The 22,332-nt window shown below is 36.8% G+C and overlaps 2 protein-coding genes and 1 long non-coding RNA gene across 3 annotated transcripts in view; 2 read left to right on the top strand and 1 right to left on the bottom strand.

The window, feature by feature from the left end:
- LOC127421647 (uncharacterized) overlaps nucleotides 1-1,194 on the top strand; it is a 58,232-nt gene extending 57,038 nt beyond the window's left edge. Inside the window, exon 22 of the mRNA XM_051664777.1 lies at nucleotides 238-1,194. Within this exon, the coding sequence (XP_051520737.1) occupies nucleotides 238-326 (89 nt within the window). The 3' untranslated portion in view covers nucleotides 327-1,194. The remainder of the gene's footprint in view (nucleotides 1-237) is intronic.
- Nucleotides 1,195-2,279: 1,085 nt separating this feature from the next.
- On the top strand, nucleotides 2,280-5,753 carry LOC127421208 (uncharacterized). Its single transcript, XR_007893959.1, has 5 exons — nucleotides 2,280-2,368; nucleotides 2,859-2,908; nucleotides 4,885-4,986; nucleotides 5,099-5,164; nucleotides 5,297-5,753. It is a non-coding gene; the product is annotated as an uncharacterized LOC127421208 (long non-coding RNA).
- A 9,541-nt stretch (nucleotides 5,754-15,294) lies between these two features.
- Nucleotides 15,295-16,687, bottom strand: LOC127421207 (uncharacterized). Its single transcript, XM_051664054.1, has 2 exons — nucleotides 16,481-16,687; nucleotides 15,295-16,022 (listed from the first exon to the last, which is right to left on the bottom strand). The coding sequence occupies exons 1-2, from the start codon at nucleotides 16,535-16,537 to the stop codon at nucleotides 15,531-15,533; spliced, it is 549 nt and encodes a 182-aa protein (XP_051520014.1). The 5' UTR covers nucleotides 16,538-16,687; the 3' UTR covers nucleotides 15,295-15,530.
- Between the last annotated feature and the right edge of the window lie 5,645 nt (nucleotides 16,688-22,332).

The following is a 22,332-nucleotide window of genomic DNA, read 5'->3' as shown; positions in this document are numbered from 1 at the left end:
TAAATAAATAGTAAACAAATTATGCACCTTATTGTTTATATTCCAATTATTGTCAATATTCCTACATTTTATATATAATTAATAAAATTAAAATTAAACTCTTATACACTAACCTAAAATCACAATGTCAAAAAAAAGGTCATGTCTATGTTATTTGTCAACAACCCAAAAATATAAACATTTATTACGTTTTTAAGAATTAAATTTACTAGACCAATCTAACTCCTATTTTTGCAGGGGGTAAGTCATACGACAGACAACATTTAGTGATACGAGAGGAGAATGAGGAGCAGGGGAGCCAGCAGTGGGAGTTGGAGTTTGTCTAATACTGCCCCATTTACTCCTTCAGTTGACTTCACCCATTCCATAAACACTTGATCTCACTTGAACAGAGGAACTCAACATATTCGTTTTCCTTATCTGTAGGGGCTATTTATGTGTATTACACTGTTGTCAAATACTACCTATAAATATGAAAATTTGTTTTCGATTGTGAAAAGGTGGGAACTCACATTTGGGGTGTGTTATTTGCACATGATTTGAATGTAAGAGATAAAGATAATGCACAGGCCATTTTTAAAACTGAGATTTACAACCCATAGTTTCACTCTACAAAGTAATGATAGTGCTCTTGGTTACCTAGTATATTGACAGGAAAAGGTAGCAGAAAATACATGAGAGATTTCTTTTCCTGTTTGTTTACTTACACCTCACTGACATCTATTTGTTGAATATACTGCATTTGTATTTGTGCCCGCACTGCTGTCTCGTTATCATAAAGATGATATGATATGATATATGATATGATATGTCATGATATGTGAAGCCAGTGACTTTTAAAGCTCAGATATGGACTCCATTTCTATTAATTTAAATGGGTTAACATTGGTTTATTTTTCCTTTGACATTTATTTGACATATTAGGTATGTATACTTTAATGTCTACAATTAGTTTATAGCCATTGCTACTGCTATTGGTGTTAATGCTGATGGGTTTCCAAGAAAGGTTCGGTCTGTCATTTTGTTTTTAATACCAAAAAGTGTGATGTCACAGTCAATAAAAAATTGCCATGTTATTTTTGGAAAGAAACTTTATTCTGTAACTTTTATTTTTCAAGGTACAATGTGAAATGTATGTAACAGGGAATAGCTTTAATTTTGTAATAAAACAAAGTACATAATATATTAAAACAATTGTATATTAGTTTGTTTTCATTTGTGCAATAATACAGGAAAAGTCTGAAACAACAAGTGAAAATGATTCTATTTTGCATTTTATTTTAATTAAATACATTTTAATTCTTCTTTTTTTTTCATTACAAGTTATATTAACAGCATAACAATTTTAGTGAAAATTGAATTGCAAAATGAACATGAATTTCAAAATTTCTTGTATTTGATTTGAGATTTGAAGAAAAAAGAAAAAGTGTCTTGTGTGCTTCAATGAAAGCAAGGAAATCTGACCTTTTATACAAAGGAGGTAACAGATTGTCAATGTGGTCTCAGATGTTCGGACCACTGTATGTTAATAATTTCTCAAAAAGAATATTAATCAGTATTCTCATGGATTAAGGCTTACTTAATTATGCACTGTAGGTCGATCAACAATTCAGGTTCAGTTTCAGGAAGCTGTACTGGATGTACTACAAAATGTCTGTATGACTTTACTCTTATCTTTACACTGAGATCAGGTCCAGTCAGTGAGACTCAGTAAATCCAGGAATAGCATGTACACTACATGTAAAAAGACTCCGACAATATCTGATAGAGACATTTCAACTAATGGTAATGAGATGTAGATGCACTGATAGAAAAACTACTAGTGAAATACCTGACAATGTTGGTCTTTTAAGTGGAGGTGAATCCTTGTAGTAATATTTTCTACATCTGACATGTGTTTGTATGTGTACACAGTCACTTCCAAGTTCAACTTGACGTCTCTGTTGACATTAAGTACAAGTTCCCACATTTCTTAAAATACGACCGCTCATATTCAGGGCCTATCAATTAACGAACTTGTGCGTTCTTCTTAAATGTAAAACATAAACCAAACATATCAAGAATCCCACTCTATCCTTTCCTTTAGAGCCATCTTTTTAAGTCAAAGATGGTAGATTCTGGGGACTATTGCTGTCCCGCACTTCCAGTTCTGCAGTTTTTGAAAGATCTCAGTGTGTATGCATGTAGTCTCTAGGTCACACCCAGTGATGGATATCTGATCTAATCTGATCTGGGGCATTGAGAGCTACTGTTTTGTTTGAGCCATTTTGTGCCTCATGCAGACAGCGACTCTGAGAACCTCTTGCGATGCTTGTATTGTAGTAAAGAAAACAAGTTTCAGACTTAAGAGTCAAGAGGCATAGTTCATGTAAGTAATATCTTTCCAAAATTATTCTTCAACAACAATTTAAGACATAGAATTCAGGTTAAGAGGGCAGGATAAGGGTCACTAAAATAAACTCAATCTCAAATGTGACTGAGAGGTACCAGCACAGACATTTCCACCAAAGACTTTCAATAGGTACACTAATTTAACTTTTCATTCATCAGTACATTTCAGATGTTTCAGAAGAAAGATGGCAATATTTGAATTATCCAGCACCTGTTTGATTGTTTGTAATGATACAATTCAGCATTTGGTCTCCTCTCTTTTGATAAGTAAAGAGTAATTTTGACATAAGCTAATGTGGGACACCTAAGCTCTGTCATTTATCGGTCTATCGCCTAAGTTTTTATCTTTATTAATTTGTCTTTTAATTCTCAGTTGCTCAGTTTTGTTGTTTATCCGGGCCTTTAGATAGTGTGTTGTGTTGTTCAAGGAATCTTCATACAGCTGATTAACTTTTTCTTTGATTAAGGTGTTGCCATGGATACAGAAGATAAATCAAAAGAAACACATGAACACATGGTGAGCGTGTACATCTGCACATTTTCACTGTCACTTGGTATAGTTGTGTAGTAGACTACATCATGTTAGACCTATTTTGGACTTGATTTCAGTCTTATTTTGCTGTTCCTGGAATACATGTACTCACTTTCTTATATTAGTTGTGACACAACAGTTGTCATACAGCATGATATTCTACTTTGGGAATATTATATATATATATATATATATATATATATATATATATATATATATATATATACAGTTCACTGTTTGTATCACTCCACTGATCTGTGTTCATGGCTTTTCATCTGCGTGTTGCTCGGTGACACAAAAAAGTAGGCTGATGCTTTGTCTTCTTTTTAAACTATTTTCATTGGCGGAATGAGAAGTTCAAAAAATTTGGCCACATTTTGACTGAAATGTAAGTTACTCTGTATTAACTTCTTGTTTAAAGGGATAATTCATCCAAAAATGAAAATTCTCTCATCATTTACTAAAATGTGTATGATTTTCTTTTTTCGTGCAGGACACAAACTAAGATTTTTAGAAGAATATTTCAGCTCTGTAGGTCCATACAATGCAAGTGAATGGTGAACAGACATTTGTAGCTCCAAAAATCACATAAAGGAAACATAAAAGTAATCCATGTTACTCCACTGTTTAAATCCATATCTTCTGAAGCGATATGATAGGTGTGGGTGAGAAACAGATAATGTAAATCCTTTTTTCTCCACTTTCACTTTTACATCTGAAAGTCACATGTTTAGTTTCTGTTTAGGTGCCTGTTTAGTTTCACTTTCACATCTAAAGGTTAAAGTGGAGATTAAGAGTAATAAAATACATAAATATTGTTCTGTTGCTCACCCACACCTACCATATCGCTTCAGAAGATATGAATTTAAACACTGGAGTCATATGGATTACTTTTATATTTCCTTTATGTGATTTTTGGAGCTACAAAGATCTGATCACCATTCACTTGCATTGTGAGGACCTACAGAGATGAGATATTTTTTTTAAAATCTTCATTTGTGTTCTGCAGAAGAAAGTCATACACATCTGGGATGGCGTGAGGGTGAGTAAATGATGAGAGAATTTAAATTTTTGGGTGAACTATTCCTTTAAGCAATATCACACTCACACATAATACTGCTGTTGTGATCCTGATTCTGCTCAGTTGAAGCTCAATCACATGCAAATCTTTTTTTAATTTTTTTAATATATTGTAATTTTTTTTTTTTTTTTAAGATTTACGCATTTCAATTTCAAACAAAATTCCATCAAATTGAACTGAGTAATCTTTACTAAAATAAAATAAAACAAAACTAAACATTTTTAAATTTTATACATTTTATTTTATTAAAATAAATAGGGATTAGTTAAGGATAGTAATCTTTTACTAAATTAAATTAAATATTCGGTCACACTTTATATTAGTTGTCTTTAACTACTATGTACTAACTTTAAAATACATATGATACAATGTATTTACTGTGTAACTTCATGTCGTTCTCATGAGTTTGAGGTACGGGTAGGTTTAGGAGTATGGTTAGGGTTAGAGTTAGGTTTTAGGGTAAGGGTTGGGTTAGGGTCAGTGTTAGGTTTAGCGTTGGGGTAAAGTTAACAGTGTAACTACAAATGCAATTAAATGCAGGTACTTTAAATGTAAATACAATGTGTACATAATAAATACATTGTATCAAATGCTTAAGTACATAGTAAGTAAAGACAGTATAAAGTGAGACCAAATATTCAAAGTTTTATTAATTTAATTTTGTTAAAAAATTACACACTTAAATTTGATGGAATTTTGTTATTAATTAAAATGCACAAATCTTAAAAATAGGTTTAAATATTTTATTGAGTAGAACTTCTCTTCATACCATTTTTTTCCCTCTGCAGTGTGACATGTCTTCCTGTTCTCCCTCATTCTCCCTTTATTTCCCCATCTCTCATCCCCCATTTCTCTCCCTTGTCCACCTCTCATACCACAGTCCAAGACAATGTGGTGGGGCACCTGGGGTCCATTCGCCCCTTTCCACATTTCCGTCCTGAGTGAGACATGTCACACCTTCAAGCAGCTCTGGACCAGAAAGGTAAATTTGCATGAATGTGCATGAAGCAAAAATGAAGGTTCATCAATGAATATAGTATTCTAATATATTGAATATCAGCAATATCTTTAATATAATGAACTGGCTGTTTAAGATTTGAACACCCTTGTGGGAATACTTACAATCTCTGGCCCGAGTCTACAAGACTTCCACATAAAAGGTAAGTGTACAACAAATATGTGTTTGAGGGTGTGTATATGATTTTATCAAAAACAAACATGAAAGAAACACTGATGGTGTGAAATGCATTTTGTATGCATTGTATGCATGAAATCCATATGTGTGTGTACAGGAACTGGATGCAAGTCTAAAGAACGTTCTGTCTGGTGATCTGCAGTCTCTGATGTTAGGTCTGATGATGACACCAGAGCAGTTTGAAGCCCATCGTTTGCACAAGGCCATGGAGTTTTGCCATTTATTCTCTAGTAAAGTGCTAGTGTATGAGCATGCAACTACATGTTGTGTGAATATTGCCATACATTTAACTATAGATTGATATCCTTTCTGTCAATGTTGATGTATTTACTTTTTGTGTTTGTGTGTATTCAGGGTGCTGGTACAAATGAGGACACACTTTTGGAGATTTTGTGTACAAGAACACCACAGCAGCTCTCTGACATCAAGGCTGCATACAATCTAGCTACTCTAATAATTGATAGGGCTGTCAATAGATTAAATTTTTTTATCTAATTAATAACATTATTGTCGTGTTCACTTAAATACACTGCTAATTGAGAAATTCCCACTAGGGGGAGTTGTTATATTATGTGGGGATACATGTATGGAAGAGAAAAAGAAGTGTGTAAAAAAATGCCTGCCATGCTTGAGTAAAGACATGTCCATTATCTCGGTGTGTTCTCTCTTAATTATTAACGACCACACAACAAACTGGCGACGAGGATGGCAGTTCATCTTCCTCCGACATATCGACATGGTTATTTGCGTAACCTCCGTTCCCTGATGGAGGTAACGAGACGTTGTGTCAATGTAGTGACACTAGGGGTCACTCTTGGGAGCCCGAGACACCTCTGGTCTTTGATAAAAGGCCAATGAAAATTGGCGAGTGGTATTTTCATGCCACTCCCCCGGACATACGGGTATAAAAGGAGCTGGCGTGCAACCACTCATTCAGGTTTTATGCTGAGGAGCTGAGACAAGGTCCGGCCATTTCAGCGGGTAGTTCAGCGTTTTGGCAATGTCTCGTTCCCTCCATCAGGGAACGGAGGTTACGCAAGTAACCGTGACATTCCCTATCTGTCAATCACTCGACATTGTGTCGATGTAGTGACACAAGGGGTCCCTATACAAAACGCCGCAACTGGCTGAACTGTGTTACATGATCTGGCGGTGTGTGACGGGCAGACAACTGTGTGCCTCGTAGCCAGCGCACCAGGCCGACACGTAACCTCCCCCAACATAGTTATGAGTGTCGAACAGCCCTTTGGGGACAAGTCGACTACCCAAAAGATAGAGACAGGCTAGCCCAGTCATGGCCTCTTTTCCCCTTCTTTTTTTCCCACTCCCTAAAAAAAGGGGGAATATCCGACTGGGCCGACCAGGTCAAGTCGTTGGGTGTCCCTCCCAAGGGGAGGACACAGCGGAGACCACACCTCGCCCAGAGAGAGGAGGTAGCAGCATTTTCGTCCTTCACCAAGGTGAACTGAATCACGTAGCCAAGTCGGACGGTCCGGACCAGCCATCGCGACGGATTGGAAAGCGCAAGCCAGTGGTCATGATGACGACTGTGCACACCGGGTATGTGACCCTGGGAAGGAGGAAACCGCTCTTTTGCTGAAATGTTGGGTACCACAGCCACTTGGGCATGCGGCGAAATCAAACGAAAAGGCAACAAAAGATTCTCTACCCGGCCCTCCACCGGTGGATGGAGTGGTCTTGCTACCAGCTCCAATGCAGTGGGTTTCGTCGACCCTGGATCGCCCGTCTCAGGGGCGTTTTGAAGCCCTTCGTGGGTTCTTGGCTGCCGGCCATGAGATGGGTGGCATCTGCTTCCTGCAGTGGGTTCCACACCGGGGCTGGGCTAAAGGGGCGGGCTGCGGCGGAGCCGGTGCAGTCACCGCAGGGGGACGCCCTTGGCGATGAGCAGATGAGGTGCGGGATCTTGAGCCACGCCGGGGCAGGATATGCCAGATAGCCTCCGTCTGCTGCTTCACCGTGGAGAACTGCTGGTCAAAGTCCTCGACAGTGTCGCCGAATAGGCCAGCCTGGGAGATAGGGGCAGCAAGGAACCGTGTCTTGTAGGCCTCACCCATCACAACCAGGTTGAGCCAAAAGTGGCATTCCTGGACCACTAATGTGGACATCGTCCACCTGAGAGACCACGCCGTGACCTTCGTTGCCCGGAGAGCGAGGTCGGTCGCCGAGCGCAGTTCCTGCATCAGATCTGGGGTGGAACTACCTTCGTGCAGTTCTTTTAGCGCCTTGCAGGAGAGCCATGGTGTGCAGGGCAGAGGCGGCTTGTCCAGCAGCACTGTAGGCTTTGGCCATCAGGGACGACGTGAACCTACAGGGCTTGGATGGGAGCTTTGGGCATCCGCACCAGGTGGCGATGCTCTGTGGGCATAGGTGCACCGCGATCGCCTTATCCACCGGGGGAATCGCCGTATAGCCCCTGGCCGCCCCGCCATCGAGGGTAGTGAGGGCAGGGGAACTGAGAAATCGGGACCAGGCAGTAAAAGGTGCCTCCAACGATTTTGTCAGCTCCTCGTGCACTTCCGGGAAGAAAGGCACTGGAGCAGGGCGTGGCTGCTATGAGCAGCACAGCGGGCCCAGGAACCAATCATCGAGCCGCGGGGGTTCGGGGGAGAGCGGAGGGTTCCACTCTAGCCCGATGCTCACGGCCGCCCGGGAAAGCATGTCCATCATTTCCGCAGCAGCCTGTGACTGGGCAATCATCCCCGAAGGTGGGATGTTTCGTGTGTGCCGCTCTTTTAGAGAAATATACTCTTTTAGAGAAATATACTCTTATTTCTGCCGAAGCGCCCAGGGGCATTCTTTGCAGTGCACCAGTGCAGAGGAGGAGAAGCTGCTGAAATGCGCCATCAGATCCAGCAGAGGTGAATGAACAGTCGTGGGAATTCAGCTCAGTGAGCATGACCATTTGGCTCCGAAGAGAAAATCTGAATGAGTGGTTGCATACCAGCTCCTTTTATACCCGTATGTCCGGGGGAGTGACATGCAAATACCACTCGCCAATTTTCATTGGCCTTTTATCAAAGACCAGAGGTGTCTCAGGCTCCCAAGAGTGACCCCTAGTGTCACTACGTCGACACAACGTCGAGTGAGTGACAGATAGGGAACTGTAATTTAGTTAACCTCATGTTGTTCCAAACCATATGACTTTCTTACTTCTGTGCAACAAAAAAAGGAGGTGTTAGGCAAAATGTTTGCTTCAATCACCATTCACAAAACTTACATTGCATTGTCATGATATGCTTAGCATGAAGAAGGATCCAAGTGCAGGAATAAGTGAATAATAAATTAACTTTTATTTAAACAACAGAAAACAAACAGGCAACACAAAACTCTCACAGGGGAGAGAAAACAAACAAAAACTAGAATAAAGACAAATAACTTGGTCCAACCAGGGACAGGAACAAGTCGGGGACAGGAACAAACAAACTTGCTAACAAAACAAATCAACAAACACAAGAGGAAAGAGGGCACAATATATTGAGGAACATACGTGAGGGACAGGTGCAGACAACCAACACGACAAGGACTAAACGAGGAGGCAACAAGCAGGCAGGGAAAGCAGAGCTCATGGCAGGCAGAAAACACAACAGAGTCGTGCATTCAAACACAAGACAGACACAAACACATTCACAGGCGGGTGGATAGAGTAGCCAAAAACTGTACTTAATTAAAAGTACAATTACTTTTTTTAAGAATCACTCAAGTAGAAGTAAAAGCACTAACATAAATAATTACTTGAGTAAGAGTAAGAGTAAGAAAGTATCCAATTAAAAGAGTACACAAGTAGTGAGTAACTCGTTACTTTCACAAATGACATAATGGACGTTAACTCCCCTATATTCCATTACATAATACACATTTAACATGTATTACAGAATTATTATTATTATTAATGGAAATTCTGTCATCATTCACCATCATGTTGTTCCAAACCCTTATGACTTTCTTTCTTCCATGCAACACAATATGGATATATTAGACATAATGTTTGTCACTATTTACTTTCAGTGAATGTTTTTTTTCTCTCTCCATATTTTGAAAGTGAATGGTGACCGAGACTGTCAGTCCCTAACCTTCTGTCTAACATATTTTATGTTCCATATTTTGGAATAACATGAGGGTAGGGAAATGATGACAGAATATTAAATTATGGCTGAGCTATCACTTTAAAGGGATAGTTCACCCAAAAATGAAAATTCTCTCATCAATTACTCACCCTCATGCCATCCCAGACATGTATGACTTCCTTTCTTCTGCAGAACACAAATTAAGATTTTTAGAAGAATATTTTAGCTCTGTAGGCCAAAATTTGGATGCTCCAAAAAGCACATAAAGGCAGCATAAAAGTAATCCATAAGATTCCAGTAGTTAAATCCATATCTTCAGAAGTGATATGATAGGTGTGGGTGAGAAACAGATTACAAAAATTACAATATTTGTAATTTTTTGCTAGACATTCTTCTCCCTGCCCAGCAGGGGGTGATATGCAGAGAAGAATGTGAATCACCAAAAACACAATAAGAAGGATGCGAAGGTAATCTGTTTCTCTGTTTCTCATGCACACCTATCACATCACTTCTGAAGATACTGATTTAACCACTGGAGTCTTATGGATTACTTTTATGCTGACTTAAGTGATTTTGTAAAATGTTGCCACCCATTCACTTGCATTGTATGGACCTACAGAGCTGAGAAATTCTTCTAAAAATCTTAATTTGAGTTCAGCAGATGAATGGCATGGGATGGCAGAAAGAAGAGAGGTTTGGAAACACTTCTAGTAATTATTACGGTGAAAACGTAAAAATGTCCCACAAGGACATTATATATAACGCTGAAATATAAACAAAAGCAAGATCATGCTTTATTAATGCCTACTTTTGCTATTTCATAGCTTTTAAAGTCCTGCGTGGATTCTTATTTCAGTGTAGTTACAGTTTTCAGTGTCGAAAGAATTTAGATCATTAGTTCTGTACAGCAGTACCACTGCTCTTTAAATGCAGAGTACACAGCCTAGTGTCATGGAACACTTGCTGTGTCTGAAATCGCCCCCTATCCACTATATAGTGCACTATTTCAAGTGTCCACCATTTTGTATGAGTGTCTGAATTCTGAGTGAGCCACTCGTTCCCTACTTTTGTTCACTCATTTTTACCCAAAATGCACTCTAAATTTGAGTGTACATTTGATGCACACTCGACAATGGTTAATTGCCCACAATCCACCATGGTGAAGACATACAAGCTGGGAGTTTACTGCTTCCTTCACTCCTGCAATATTTTATTTCATGCTGAATGTATCAAATTACTTTTTGACAAATCATTACTTAAGATAGCATAACATATAGAGAGGCAAAACATACAGCTACGTTTTAAAATGTAATCTTTATTTGATAAAATGTGCTTACTCTTTATATTAACATAAAGTATATATTAAAAATGACAAACAGAATGAAGATTTATTGTATTAATATATTATTTAATAAGAATAACAAGTAAGGCCCAAGTATTTTTTAAAGTCATTTGTGACGTTGTTTCTGCGACAGCCCCAGAGCTCTGACACTCAGTGTTTACGTCAGTGTCCGAATTCACTCACTCATTTCGTTCACTCACTGCCGAGATATAGTGCGCTAACTGCCATTCACTATATAGGAATTAGTGAATGAGTGAACGAGTGAATGATTTCACCATACGATCGCCTTGCGCCCGCACATCTCCCACGCGAGTGCCTCACGCCCCTCGCTGTGCACGCGCAGAAATGCTGTCTGTTCGCACTTCAGTTTTCAATCACGCAAACGGCAGAGCAAAAGGCATTTACGGCAGAGCAAAAGGCATTTACACTTAATTTGGATGTTTACATGGATTTATACAGTTAAAGCTGCAATAGTTTCCAGTAAATGCGGACAAAGCGCACTGATATATTGCTGCACTTATTTAAAAATGTACACTTAAAAACTGATGCCATGAGAGCCCAGTTACATTATCACACTGAAAATGACCATCACATTACACAGAAAAGCCCGTGTTAGCAATAGAGCCAAAACTTACCTCAGCGTGCTGCCTTAAATTGAAGCTGAGATTTTAATCTTGAAATATCAGCTTGTCTTGGTGTTAAATGAAGGCATTGCATAATGAAACTATTCTTTTTTTCACTGTGCAGAGCAAAGAAAGTGTTTCACTTTGAAGAGTTTGATGCTGCAGCATTGATGACTTGAGTGACAGTCTGTGGCAGCGCGTGCAGCAGTATGAACTTCTGTTCTCGTAAAAGTCCCATTCATTAATCTCTCAATAAATTACACATTAACTAAAATTAAACCCAGTAATGTAACGTCAGGAATGCCGGCCATTGTAAAGAAGTAAAATTAAAAAAATTCATTAGAAATTTACTTGAATGAGAGTAAAAAGTACCCACTTTTAAATCTACTCTAAAAGTAATTTTGTTTTCAAAAAGTTACTCAAGTAAATGTAACAGAGTAACTGTGGCGCATTACTACCCACCTCTGTTCACAGATAACAGAAAGAAGAGGGCTGTGAGACCGAAGTTGTGATATGCATCTACTTTCCATTTAAAGAGAAAGTATTTTACCTTACTTTTAAATTTGGGTTAAGTGCAAACTTTTATTAGCAGTGAATTCGTATTATTAGGATGAGTAACTGTCTGTCTATTTGTGTATGAATGTTTCAGCATGTCATTGTATCAACACTTTGAACTTACAGAGTATAAGCAGGATTTGGAGAAAGACTTGATCAGTGAAACTAGTGGAGATTTTTCAAAGCACATTGTAGCTTTGTTCAAGGTAATACAGCATGATACTGCCTTGAATCACACTATCAAATATTTACCACCCAAATGTAGTTCTGGTACATTGCTCAATGGAGATAAGTATGTCAGTATCTTTTCTCTCGTGTGTCATGTTTTGTGTAAGTAGTGACGATCTTTCTCTCTTTATCTACACCCCTTTCTAATTTAGAAAGAGAATGGGCAGGGGAGATGTAAGCCAAGATGTAATGGTGAGTCCATATAAATCGGCAAAGATGTCATCTGGGCACACTTGTTTACTGCAGAGTTGAGTGCAGTAAAAGTTAAAGGATTTTAGAAACTCTTAAAGTCACTCTGACTTCATAGGACCGCTTTCCTGTAATATTCAGATATGAAGCTGATAAGGGTTCTCTGAGGTTAACTTAGCTTTGTTTGCTCTTGTATATTGCACCTACCAGAAGTGAGACCTCTAGATGACCTCAGGAAGCAGGACTTGGATTATTGGAATTAAACCTGTATTAGTTAACAGGCTGACTGATATCCAGGGTATTCTATAAATTCAATTTAAGATAAGATCCCCAATGCAATCTTTAACTGCTTTGTGTCAGTTGCCATCTTGATGTTTCCTGTGTCAGATACAGATTGATTTGCTTTCATTAGAGAAACACTGAGCCCATTGTTTTCTGCTCAGTGGTAATGTACTGTATTCACTCTGTATAATGATGTTGTTCTACAGGCTTTATCTGAGGAGCTCAATAACAAGAAACCTGCTGCTAAGATTTGGATCAAAATACTCACCACAAGACACCCAGACCATCTTAAAACTGGTGTGTGTGTGTACATGCATGCGTGTGTACTTGCGTGCGTGCCTGTGTGTGTGTGTGTGTGTGTGTGTGTGTGTGTGAGAGAGAGAGAGAGAGTGTGTTTTTTGACCTAGCTATACTATTGGGTACAAAAAATTGCTGTAATTGTCTCCAGAGGTTAGCTAAATATGAAAAATCCTCCTTTTGGAGATCAAACTAAAGAATGCTATATAAATACACTAAGTATTTGCTGTTGCTAAGAATGCTACCAATGCAAAAGATCAGACTTGTGTTCTCATGAAGACCAATCTTGTCTAGCTACCTTGAAAGAATGAACTCGGAAGGACAGGAGGACGCAGAACATATCTATGCCAGTTTTGAGATGTGCTGCGACATGTAGATAACAGCCTCTTTTTTTTTTTTTTCATGATGGATGATGACACCCACATGAACATAAGAACACAAATTGAGAAACAGCTAACTTCTCAAGTCAAAATGCCAATAAGTCAAGCTACAAAAAAAGGAAAATAATAATAATAAAATCATGCTCCAAAAAGGGGGAAAACACACACACACACACACCAGAAAGTATAGTCCATACAAGTAAATACTTGCTGAAAATCTTTCCCTCCGCTGTAGCTTTCAGATCTCATTTGAGGTTGCACATTCAAACCTGGTCCCTCACAATCCATAGCAGTAGGTTTGATGTCAATGATGTTAAACACCATTGATTCTGGAATAGCTCATGACCATACAAAATGCACCAGATTTGAATGTATGCAAACATGAATGACTAAATTGTAATCTAAAAGATGCTTGCATTTGGATGGGTAAATGTGGTTATGTTTGTCTATTTGAGAGAGAAATATCTTGTTTTCTGTTTTCAGTCTCTTTTCAGTTGTTTTCTCTTTCTTTTTCAGTGCTGAGTAAACTGCAGTTTGAGAAAGGCCAGACAGTGGATGAAGCTTTAGTGGGACATTTTAAAGGAGTTCTTTCTGGAGACCTGAAAAAGGATTTAAAGACACTAGGTAAATCTGATTTACATGTGTACGTATTAATGTGTATATGGTATTTGTGTGTGATCATGAGTTAGTTTAAAATTGTCAAAGAAATTAGAATTGATCTCATCTTTTTCTCTCATCAGTGCGATGTATACAGAATCAACATCTATACTTGGCCCAGCAGATCCAAACTATGAAAGTAAGCTTGGGAATTTTTTTGTATTTATTTATTCAAAACAACCCAATAATTAATACACTGACTTAATAAATATATTTGCCTTTCTAAATGTAATTGTACGTATTTAGTCAAGTATTGATACTGCTATAAAATCATCTACTTCAGATCTGTCAGATTTCTATGAACAGTATGTGTGACTGATGGATGTCTGTCTCATATGTGTATGTTTTGTGTTCACAATTCTTAGAAATAAGAAACACTTCTTATGTTCCAAAACTTTCAATTACTTAATTTGAATTATTTTTACTGGACAATAATTTTATCGATTAAACTCTGTCCTTTGGTAAGGTTTACCACTTTACAGGTAAATCATTAAAAATAATAACTTATTGCTGACTACCACACCTGGAGTCGCAAGTTCGAATCTAGGGCGTGCTGAGTGACTCCAGTCAGGCTGTTTTTATAATAATAACTTATTATACAATTAAAGTTATTGTAGTGAATTATTTCCTGAAATGCAACAATTCAAATTTCTGCAAGACATCATGATCATCATACAGGTTTGGAAAGAATTATGACAGCATTATCATTTTTGGTGAACGATTCCTTCATCCATCATTGTCAATAGCTATACTTATCCCCTTGATTACTAGAAAATCATTAGGATTTCTTTGGATTTCTTGTTTCTCTCTGTAGAAGCAGTTTAAAGGTGAACTCCTGCTGGCTTTGTTGGCTATATGCCATGCCGAAGATCACATCAAAAGCGCAAATATGTGGAAAAAGGTCTGTGTACATTACAGATTATGAACTTCTATGTATGTAATGCAATAAGAGTTAATTTCCTCTAATGAAACTACCTGTTAAACACAGATTTGGAAAAATAAAATGATACTGAGCACTGAAGTACTGCCCTTTATTAATCACCTTGAATCTATGGTTTATTTATAAGAGTGCCTCTGAGCATATGTATGTATGTATGTATGTAGGAAGATATGTACTGTGCAGACTACTGAATTGTTCCTGGACTTAACTGTTTGATGTTTAGCTAAAGGCTTAACTAACGCCTTCATGATGTCATAAGATCATTAACTTAAGAAGAAGTCATAGATTTGAAAAATATATTTGGGTCTCATTGTTTCAAAGTCCAGAAGAGTCTAGATTATTAAACAATAAATTAACTAGCAACACAAAACAATGGAAACTGCATGAGTGTGCTATGTGCGCTGCAGTCTCAAGGTTAAGGGAAGGTCTGTCCAACACTTCACTGCTACTGTATATATTAATATTCTCTGTCGCAACCACACATATGCAACTGTTAATGGCATACACACACCCCATCAATAGGTACCATTCTTTATTGTTTATTATGACTATAAAACCTATTAAAACAGTTTAAGTTGGCACGTAGGATCCTTATAGGATGCTCTACAAAAATAAAACTGTGATACATCAGCTACCTAACATATACTATCTATAGACTATTTATTATATATTACCTATGATACAATTCTTTGCAAAAGCAGCTTTTCTCAACAGACAGGTTTAGCTTAAGTCCAAGTGTGAACATAGCAATGCTCATTTTAACAACTTGTAAAGGAGGGCTGGTAGAGTATAGCTGATGAAGGAAGCTGTCATCGAATAGCTGGATGATGGAGTCGTCTGCATAGAGGTTTGGCTGACTGTTACCATGGTGGTGGCATTTACCGTCATGTTTGAAGTCATCATTGTGGTTTGGGTCATATTGATTATATTCGAAGTCGGTTGAGTCAGTGTAGACATTGTGGTTGACATGCTAGAAGGAGCTGCACTTGTTGGCCGAGTGGGTTGAGCAGTACTTGTTGATGTTGTTGTTGTAGCCAAACTTGTTGGCACAACAGTCTGAGATGCATTTGTTGTAGTTGAATTAGCCAGAGTTGTTGGTGCAGCAGTCAGAAATGTATTTGTTGTAGTTGAATTAGCCGGAGTTGTTGGTGCAGCAGTCTGAGATGTATTTGTTGTAATTAAATTTGCCAGACTTGTTGATGCAGTGGAGTTTCCAGGTGCAACGGTTGTGTTTGAGGAAGTAGTCTTTCAGGGAACAAAATTAAAGCCTATTAATCATTGCAATACATTGTTTTTTCCTATGTGAAACTTCCCCATGCCCATTGCTGTTCTCTTTACTGTCGCATAATTAGTGTAATTATGAATTGAGGGCCATTGAAGTTGTTAGTTTCATTGTTTTCTATACCATTTCAGCTATACTTTTTTTTTCCTTTCTTCAAATCTCAAGAATAAAATATTATTCAGCCAAAACGACTTCATATCTGTTCACATTTTCTTTCTTCAAAAATTCACAAAACATAATGTTTTGAATGTTTTCCTTTATGTTAGTTAATTATTGACAGGCTTTCTTTACCTAATTTAATTCAAGACTTCTTAGCCACAAAATGATCATTAATGTATGACAATATTGTAACATAATATCAAAGTATTATACATTTAAAATACAAAAATGAAACCAGGTTGGTCACTAGTAATTTTTTTACCTGAATCAGAAAGGCCAGCAGAGCCAGCATGCACAATCCGAAGGTAGCCTGCTTCATGATGAAGAGAAAATAGCGATTAAGAAGATGGCAATAAAATATATGCTTCAGAGTGGTGCCCTGAATACAGTAACTTTGATTAGTCCAACAGGTGCTAGGATGGAAGTCTGATCTCTATTCCCCTTCCTGCTCTTTTATAGAGACAACCAAGGGCACCTGTACTTATGTCACGTTCTCATGATTTCATGCAGAAAAGAATTAATAAAACTCTGGGGGAGTGTGGCCACTCCCTTGTCCAGAATCAAGGCAGCATTATTTGAACTAAGGTGAGGTGAAGTCTCAAAGTTCTATTGACTTTATGACTTTATGATTGTACTTTATAACAGCTTTTAACAATTTTCCTTTTTCCTGTAAAATGAAACCATACAATTGTTTACACTGACCCTAAAGCATTGTGCAGTTTTAGATGTAACTATATATATAATGTGTGTGTGTGTGTGTGTGTGTGTGTGTGTGTGTGTGTGTGTGTGTGTGTGTGTGTGTGTGTGTGTGTGTGTGTCTGTGTGTGTGTGTGTGTGTGTGTATGTGTGCATACATACAGTGCTGTGAAAAAGAATGTCCTGATTTCAACTATTTTTCATACTAAATTGTTTTAGATCTTGAAGCGAGATATGACATAAAACAAATGCAACCTGAGTAAACACAAAATACAGTTTTCAAATATATATATATATATATATATATATATATATATATATATATATATATATATATATATATTGAAGCAAAAAAGTTATCCAACACCTATATCACCCATGTGAAAAATTAACTGCCCCCTTAAACTTAATAGCTGGTTGTGCCACCTTTAGCAGCAACAACTGCAACAAAACGCTTTCGATAACTGGAGATCAGTCTTCCACAACGCTGTGGTGGAATTTTGGCCCACTCTTCTTTGCAGAACTGCTTTAGTTCAGCCACATTGAAGGGTTTTTGAGCATGAACTGCCCATTTAAGGTCCTGCCACAGCATCTCAATCGGGTTCAAATCAGGACTTTGACTAGGTCACTTCAAAACTTTAATTTAGCTTCTTTTGAGCCATTCAGAGGTTGACTTATTCCTTTGCTTTGGATCATTGTCTTGCTCTTCAACTCACGGACAGATGTCCGGACATTCTCCTTTAGGATTTTCTGGTAGAGAGCAGAATTCATGTTTCCCTCAATTATTGCTAGTTGCCCTGACCCTGAAGCAGCAAGGCATCCCCACACCATCACACTACCACCAGCATGCTTGACCGTAGGTATGATATTCTTTTTGTGGAATCCTGTGTTTGATTTACACAGATGTAACAGGACCCCTGTCTTCCAAACAGTTCCACTTTCGACTCATCGGTCCACAGAACATTCTCCCAAAAGCTTTGAGGATCATCAAGGTGTGTTTTGACAAAATTCAGACGAGCCTTAATGTTCTTCTGGGTTAGCAGAGTTTTTTGCCTTGCCACTCTTCTATGGATGCCAATTTTTGGCCAGTGTCTTTCTGATAATGGAGTCACGAACAGTGACGTTTATTGATGTGAGAGAGACCTGCAGCTCCTCGGATGTTGTCCTTGCCTTTTTTGTGACTTCCTGGATGAGTTGTCGCTGTGCTCATGGAGGAATTTTGGAAGGTCGGTCACTTCTGGGAAGGTTCACTACTGTGCCTGGCATCAGGCCTGGGTGTGTCTAGTCCAGCTGAACCCCATTATGAATGCAGTTTCATAGATTTGGGGATTTAGTAACTACGGGGGCAAATACTTTTTCACACAGGCCCAGTTGGTATTGGATAACTTTTTTGCTTCAATAAATAACATTATCATTAAGAAACTGTATTTTGTGTTTACTCAGATTGCCTTTGTTTTGTGTTAGATTTTGTTTTAATTTTTGAAACAATTTAGTTTGAGATATACACAAAAACAGAAGAAATCAGGATGGAGACAAATTCTTTTTCACAGCACTTTACATACATACATACATACAGTATGTGTACACGTGCTCTTCTATAGTTTGGGGACAATTTTGTATCCAAAATTGAGCCAATTCGGATATTTTGAGACATCCTCATTTGGAAAAATGATCCATACATAAATGTAAAGAAAAATGTAATACATTTAAATAAAAAAATATTAAACATTTTATGTTATAATTGGGTTTATGGTGTGGGTTACGACTGGTTTATAGTAATTATAGTTAGCTTTATATAAAAACAATAGAAGTCTATATAGTGTGTCCCTATTTAGTTGAGCGTGTGTGTGTGTGTGTGCACGCGCGTTGTACATACATAAAGAAATATTTAAAATGTGTGTGTGTGTGTGTGTGTTATACTAATAGCGTATTATTTATTGTGTTCTAAACGAGTTAGAACAAACAAACAACAGATAGTCATATGAGTATTCTGTGATTGAAGTCTGACTATGATCAGACGATCTTCAAATCTGACTATGATGTTTAGCCAGTATAGTTTCCCAATTTGGTCTTCATTAATCTTATATTGGGTGGTGGGGGCAACATTTTCCACTGTTTTCATATTTACATTCTGTTTCTAAAATCATGTGATGGTTATCTCTCCAGATTCCAGCATAACTTGTAAACAACTTGTTTAATCTTCACTGTCAAACTATAAACTGATATGAAAAACTTGGAGGTTTGATGGTTAAATTACATCATATTTCCTATAAACATCATTGTTCTTTCTTGTTCCTCTAGTTCATGTGATCAGATTGAGAAAAAAAAAATATGTAGATGATTGCTGTACTGTTCTCACAAAAGATTTACACAAGCAAATAAGCACATTTAATGAGCACGACTGTGTATATGACTGTGTGTCAAGATAAATATTTAAATAGACCACCAAACCAGCAAGTTTGAATTTTAAACACTCATTTGAATGTTAGTATAAATTATTATCCAATTTACATTATTTTTATTAAATCAAAGCTGCCTTTATTTTTCCCTTTCTGATTTATTTTTTCTTTCTTTTCAAACAGCTTGTTGCTCTTGTTGTGATAATAATATACTGAATTACTGAATTGAATAAAATGACTTTCTTCTGTGGAACACAAAAGGAGATGTCAGGCAGAATGTAAGTGATTGACAGCCTCAGTCACCATTCACTTTCATTGTATGGAAAAAGATGCAATAAAAGTGAATGGTGACTGACGCTGTCAGTCCCTTATATTATGCCTTACATCTTTTTTTGTTGTCCACACTAAAAAAAAAAAACATTTGGAGTTCCTCAGATGCCACTATTGTAAACATTATTTTGCTGATTCAACTCATTATATTTTATGTATTTTTTGCATGGGCTTTTTGAGTTTTACTGACTTTATTGGAAAAAGTTTATCTAAAAAATTAATTTGTAGTCTGAATTTTTTGAATGTAGTTGTGAAAACTTCAGTTTAGTTAGCTAGCCTTAAGCTAGATATAGTAATAAAAACGTCACTTTACTGAACTTTAACGCTTGCCACTAGATAGTGTTCAATGATCCTAAAACCCACCCTGCAATCTTTGCATTGCAGAATGGTCTTTTCTTGAGAGGCAAAGGCTGCACATACAATATAAAAGCCCTTTTCTCTTTAAAAATTACCATTGATGGTGCCCCACAAAAAATTAGTTTACCCCTCATCATACAGGAAGTGCCCTTCCACTGCCCTGCACGTGTTTCTTATCAGTTCTAAAAAGATGAGGTTTTTGCCAACTGAGCAAAGAAATTATGGTGGGGAAATCCTTAAAAAAAAACATTAAATCTCATGTTTGTTTTGCACAGAATTTATGCCCCTGTATTTAAATAATCTGTTACATATTTAATTTTTACATTTTCTTTTTTTTTTTTTTTAAGATTCAAAATTACAAGTAAAAATGTACAGCCTCACAGACTCCATTTTTCAATATACAAATAAAAGCAGCAAACAAAATAAATGAAACCCTGTTCTAGTGAGAAAAGAAATGGAGAGGGAAAACTCTTAATTACAACATTCTTAAAAAATAAATTAAAATTAAAATAAAAAAAACAGGCTAAATTAAGTTCAACCTGCTTTGACACATTTTATGACAGATATGATGTGACTTCAGTTCATATGACGGTAAGGGACCTACTTTTGTCCCACTGAATTTAGATCAAATAATTTTTTTTTTTTTTAAATCTAATTTTATCAAACTATGAAGAACTTTTGAACAAATGCTGTTTAAATATGCTGTTTTGTACTTCAGCTGTTGTAAGTTATGAGCACTCCACTTTCCTGCAATGTTGTAGAGTTTTCTGCCATGTCATAGAGTTACATACAACATTATAACTTTCATTTCCTGTTTTTCTTTGAACATTTCTCATGGAACATTTTATTCTACTTTTGTCATGGAGTCTGCATTGTGACAATGTTGACCTCAACTACAAGGAAGTTGAACTATTTAAGCAATATATCTTTTATGAAAATTTCTGGGTGTGGAAGCTTACAATATTGATACATGTGTACTGTGAAGAAAATAGATTAAATAAACCACCTAGAGATAAGATATTAATATATATTTTTAAACCGATATATGTATCAAAATACGAAAAGTAAAACTCACATTTTTTAATTGTTATTCACAAAAAGATCATGCTTTTTCATTTATTTTTTTAAGGAACATTTTCAGCCAGTTTGATAATCATATTTCAGCATTTGAAATTAACAAAATATAGTGGTGCTTTAGATGGTTACTTTATCTCTGGACTTAAAATTGGTGCGCATTGAAAAGGCTCTTGAGAAGACAGACTGATGCACTGAGGTTGGAAATTCTAGTGGGGGTGCTTGCTTGTGTAGTGGTTTGTGGGCTTGTTGATTTTAAATTTGTAGCAGTCGTACAGAGTATAGCTACAGAATGGTACAGTTGGAGTGCATGACCAGATGTACCATTTATTAAGCCACACCCATGTGACAAAACCTTTTGCCCTTCTCGTCATCTTATCTAAAGTTCATTCAAATCACACACTTGCATTAACTGGCTCTGTGTTAACATTCCACTGCAAAACATAAGATATGGCATAGATTTTTTTTATACTTAAAGAAAAAATTAAATTATAGTCTAATTTTACTGACCTAAATTATTAAACATCTTCTGATATCAAATCCTGCAGATATATCTTTGCTTTTCTCTTTTGAAATGTCAATTTCATGAAGCTACATGAAGTGGAAAATTTTCAGAAATTTAAACTCTCTTTAAAACAAAAAAACATAAGCAAAAATCACTTTATCAAACACTGACATTGTCGGATAAACCCTAATTGTCATACTTCTAAGCAAAAGCCACACTCATTGCTTACCTGAATTGCTATATTATGTTGAGAAATCAAGTCATTGTTGTTTGTATAGCGCTTTTCACAACACACATCATTTCAAAGCAGCTTTACAGAAGATCATGCATTAACAGAAAATGAAACTGTAATTTTTATAAAGTCTTAGAGTCATCATTGTGTAGTTTGATTAAATATGATTGTAAATTGTGTATAAAAAATAAATAATTAAATAATAATTGTATTTAGAACCCCAGTGAGCAAGGAAAACAAAGCAAAGCAAAGTTACTTGACATGAAACTTGAATGCATTTTAATTTACATTAGGTAAATGTAAGGGTAAAATACTGTAGCTGCAAATAATATACTGCATCCATATTCAGGCAGTAAAACAGACCACTACAAATGTCATAAATCAGTTATGTGATTGTCTTCAATGATGCCCGAAAAAAAAACAACAACAAAAAACTCCCTCATTCTTGTTTATGCAGTGTTAAATCCAGTTTTCATTTTTATAGTTAAACAGGACACATACATTATAGTGCCAATGTCAGA

This window comes from Myxocyprinus asiaticus, chromosome 30 (genome assembly GCF_019703515.2).
Source record: "Myxocyprinus asiaticus isolate MX2 ecotype Aquarium Trade chromosome 30, UBuf_Myxa_2, whole genome shotgun sequence".
Taxonomy (NCBI): domain Eukaryota; kingdom Metazoa; phylum Chordata; class Actinopteri; order Cypriniformes; family Catostomidae; genus Myxocyprinus; species Myxocyprinus asiaticus.
The sequence above is the reverse complement of the archived record's forward strand: the minus strand, read 5'-3'. Positions and strand labels throughout refer to the sequence as shown.

Coding starts and splice junctions, on each gene's coding strand:
- LOC127421207 (XM_051664054.1), bottom strand. CDS start 16,537: ATGAAGCAGGCTACCTTCGGATTGTGCATGCTGGCTCTGCTGGCCTTT. Junction 16,023..16,480: donor TGCTGGCCTTTCTGATTCAG/GTAAAAAAATTA, acceptor GTTCCCTGAAAG/ACTACTTCCTCAAACACAAC.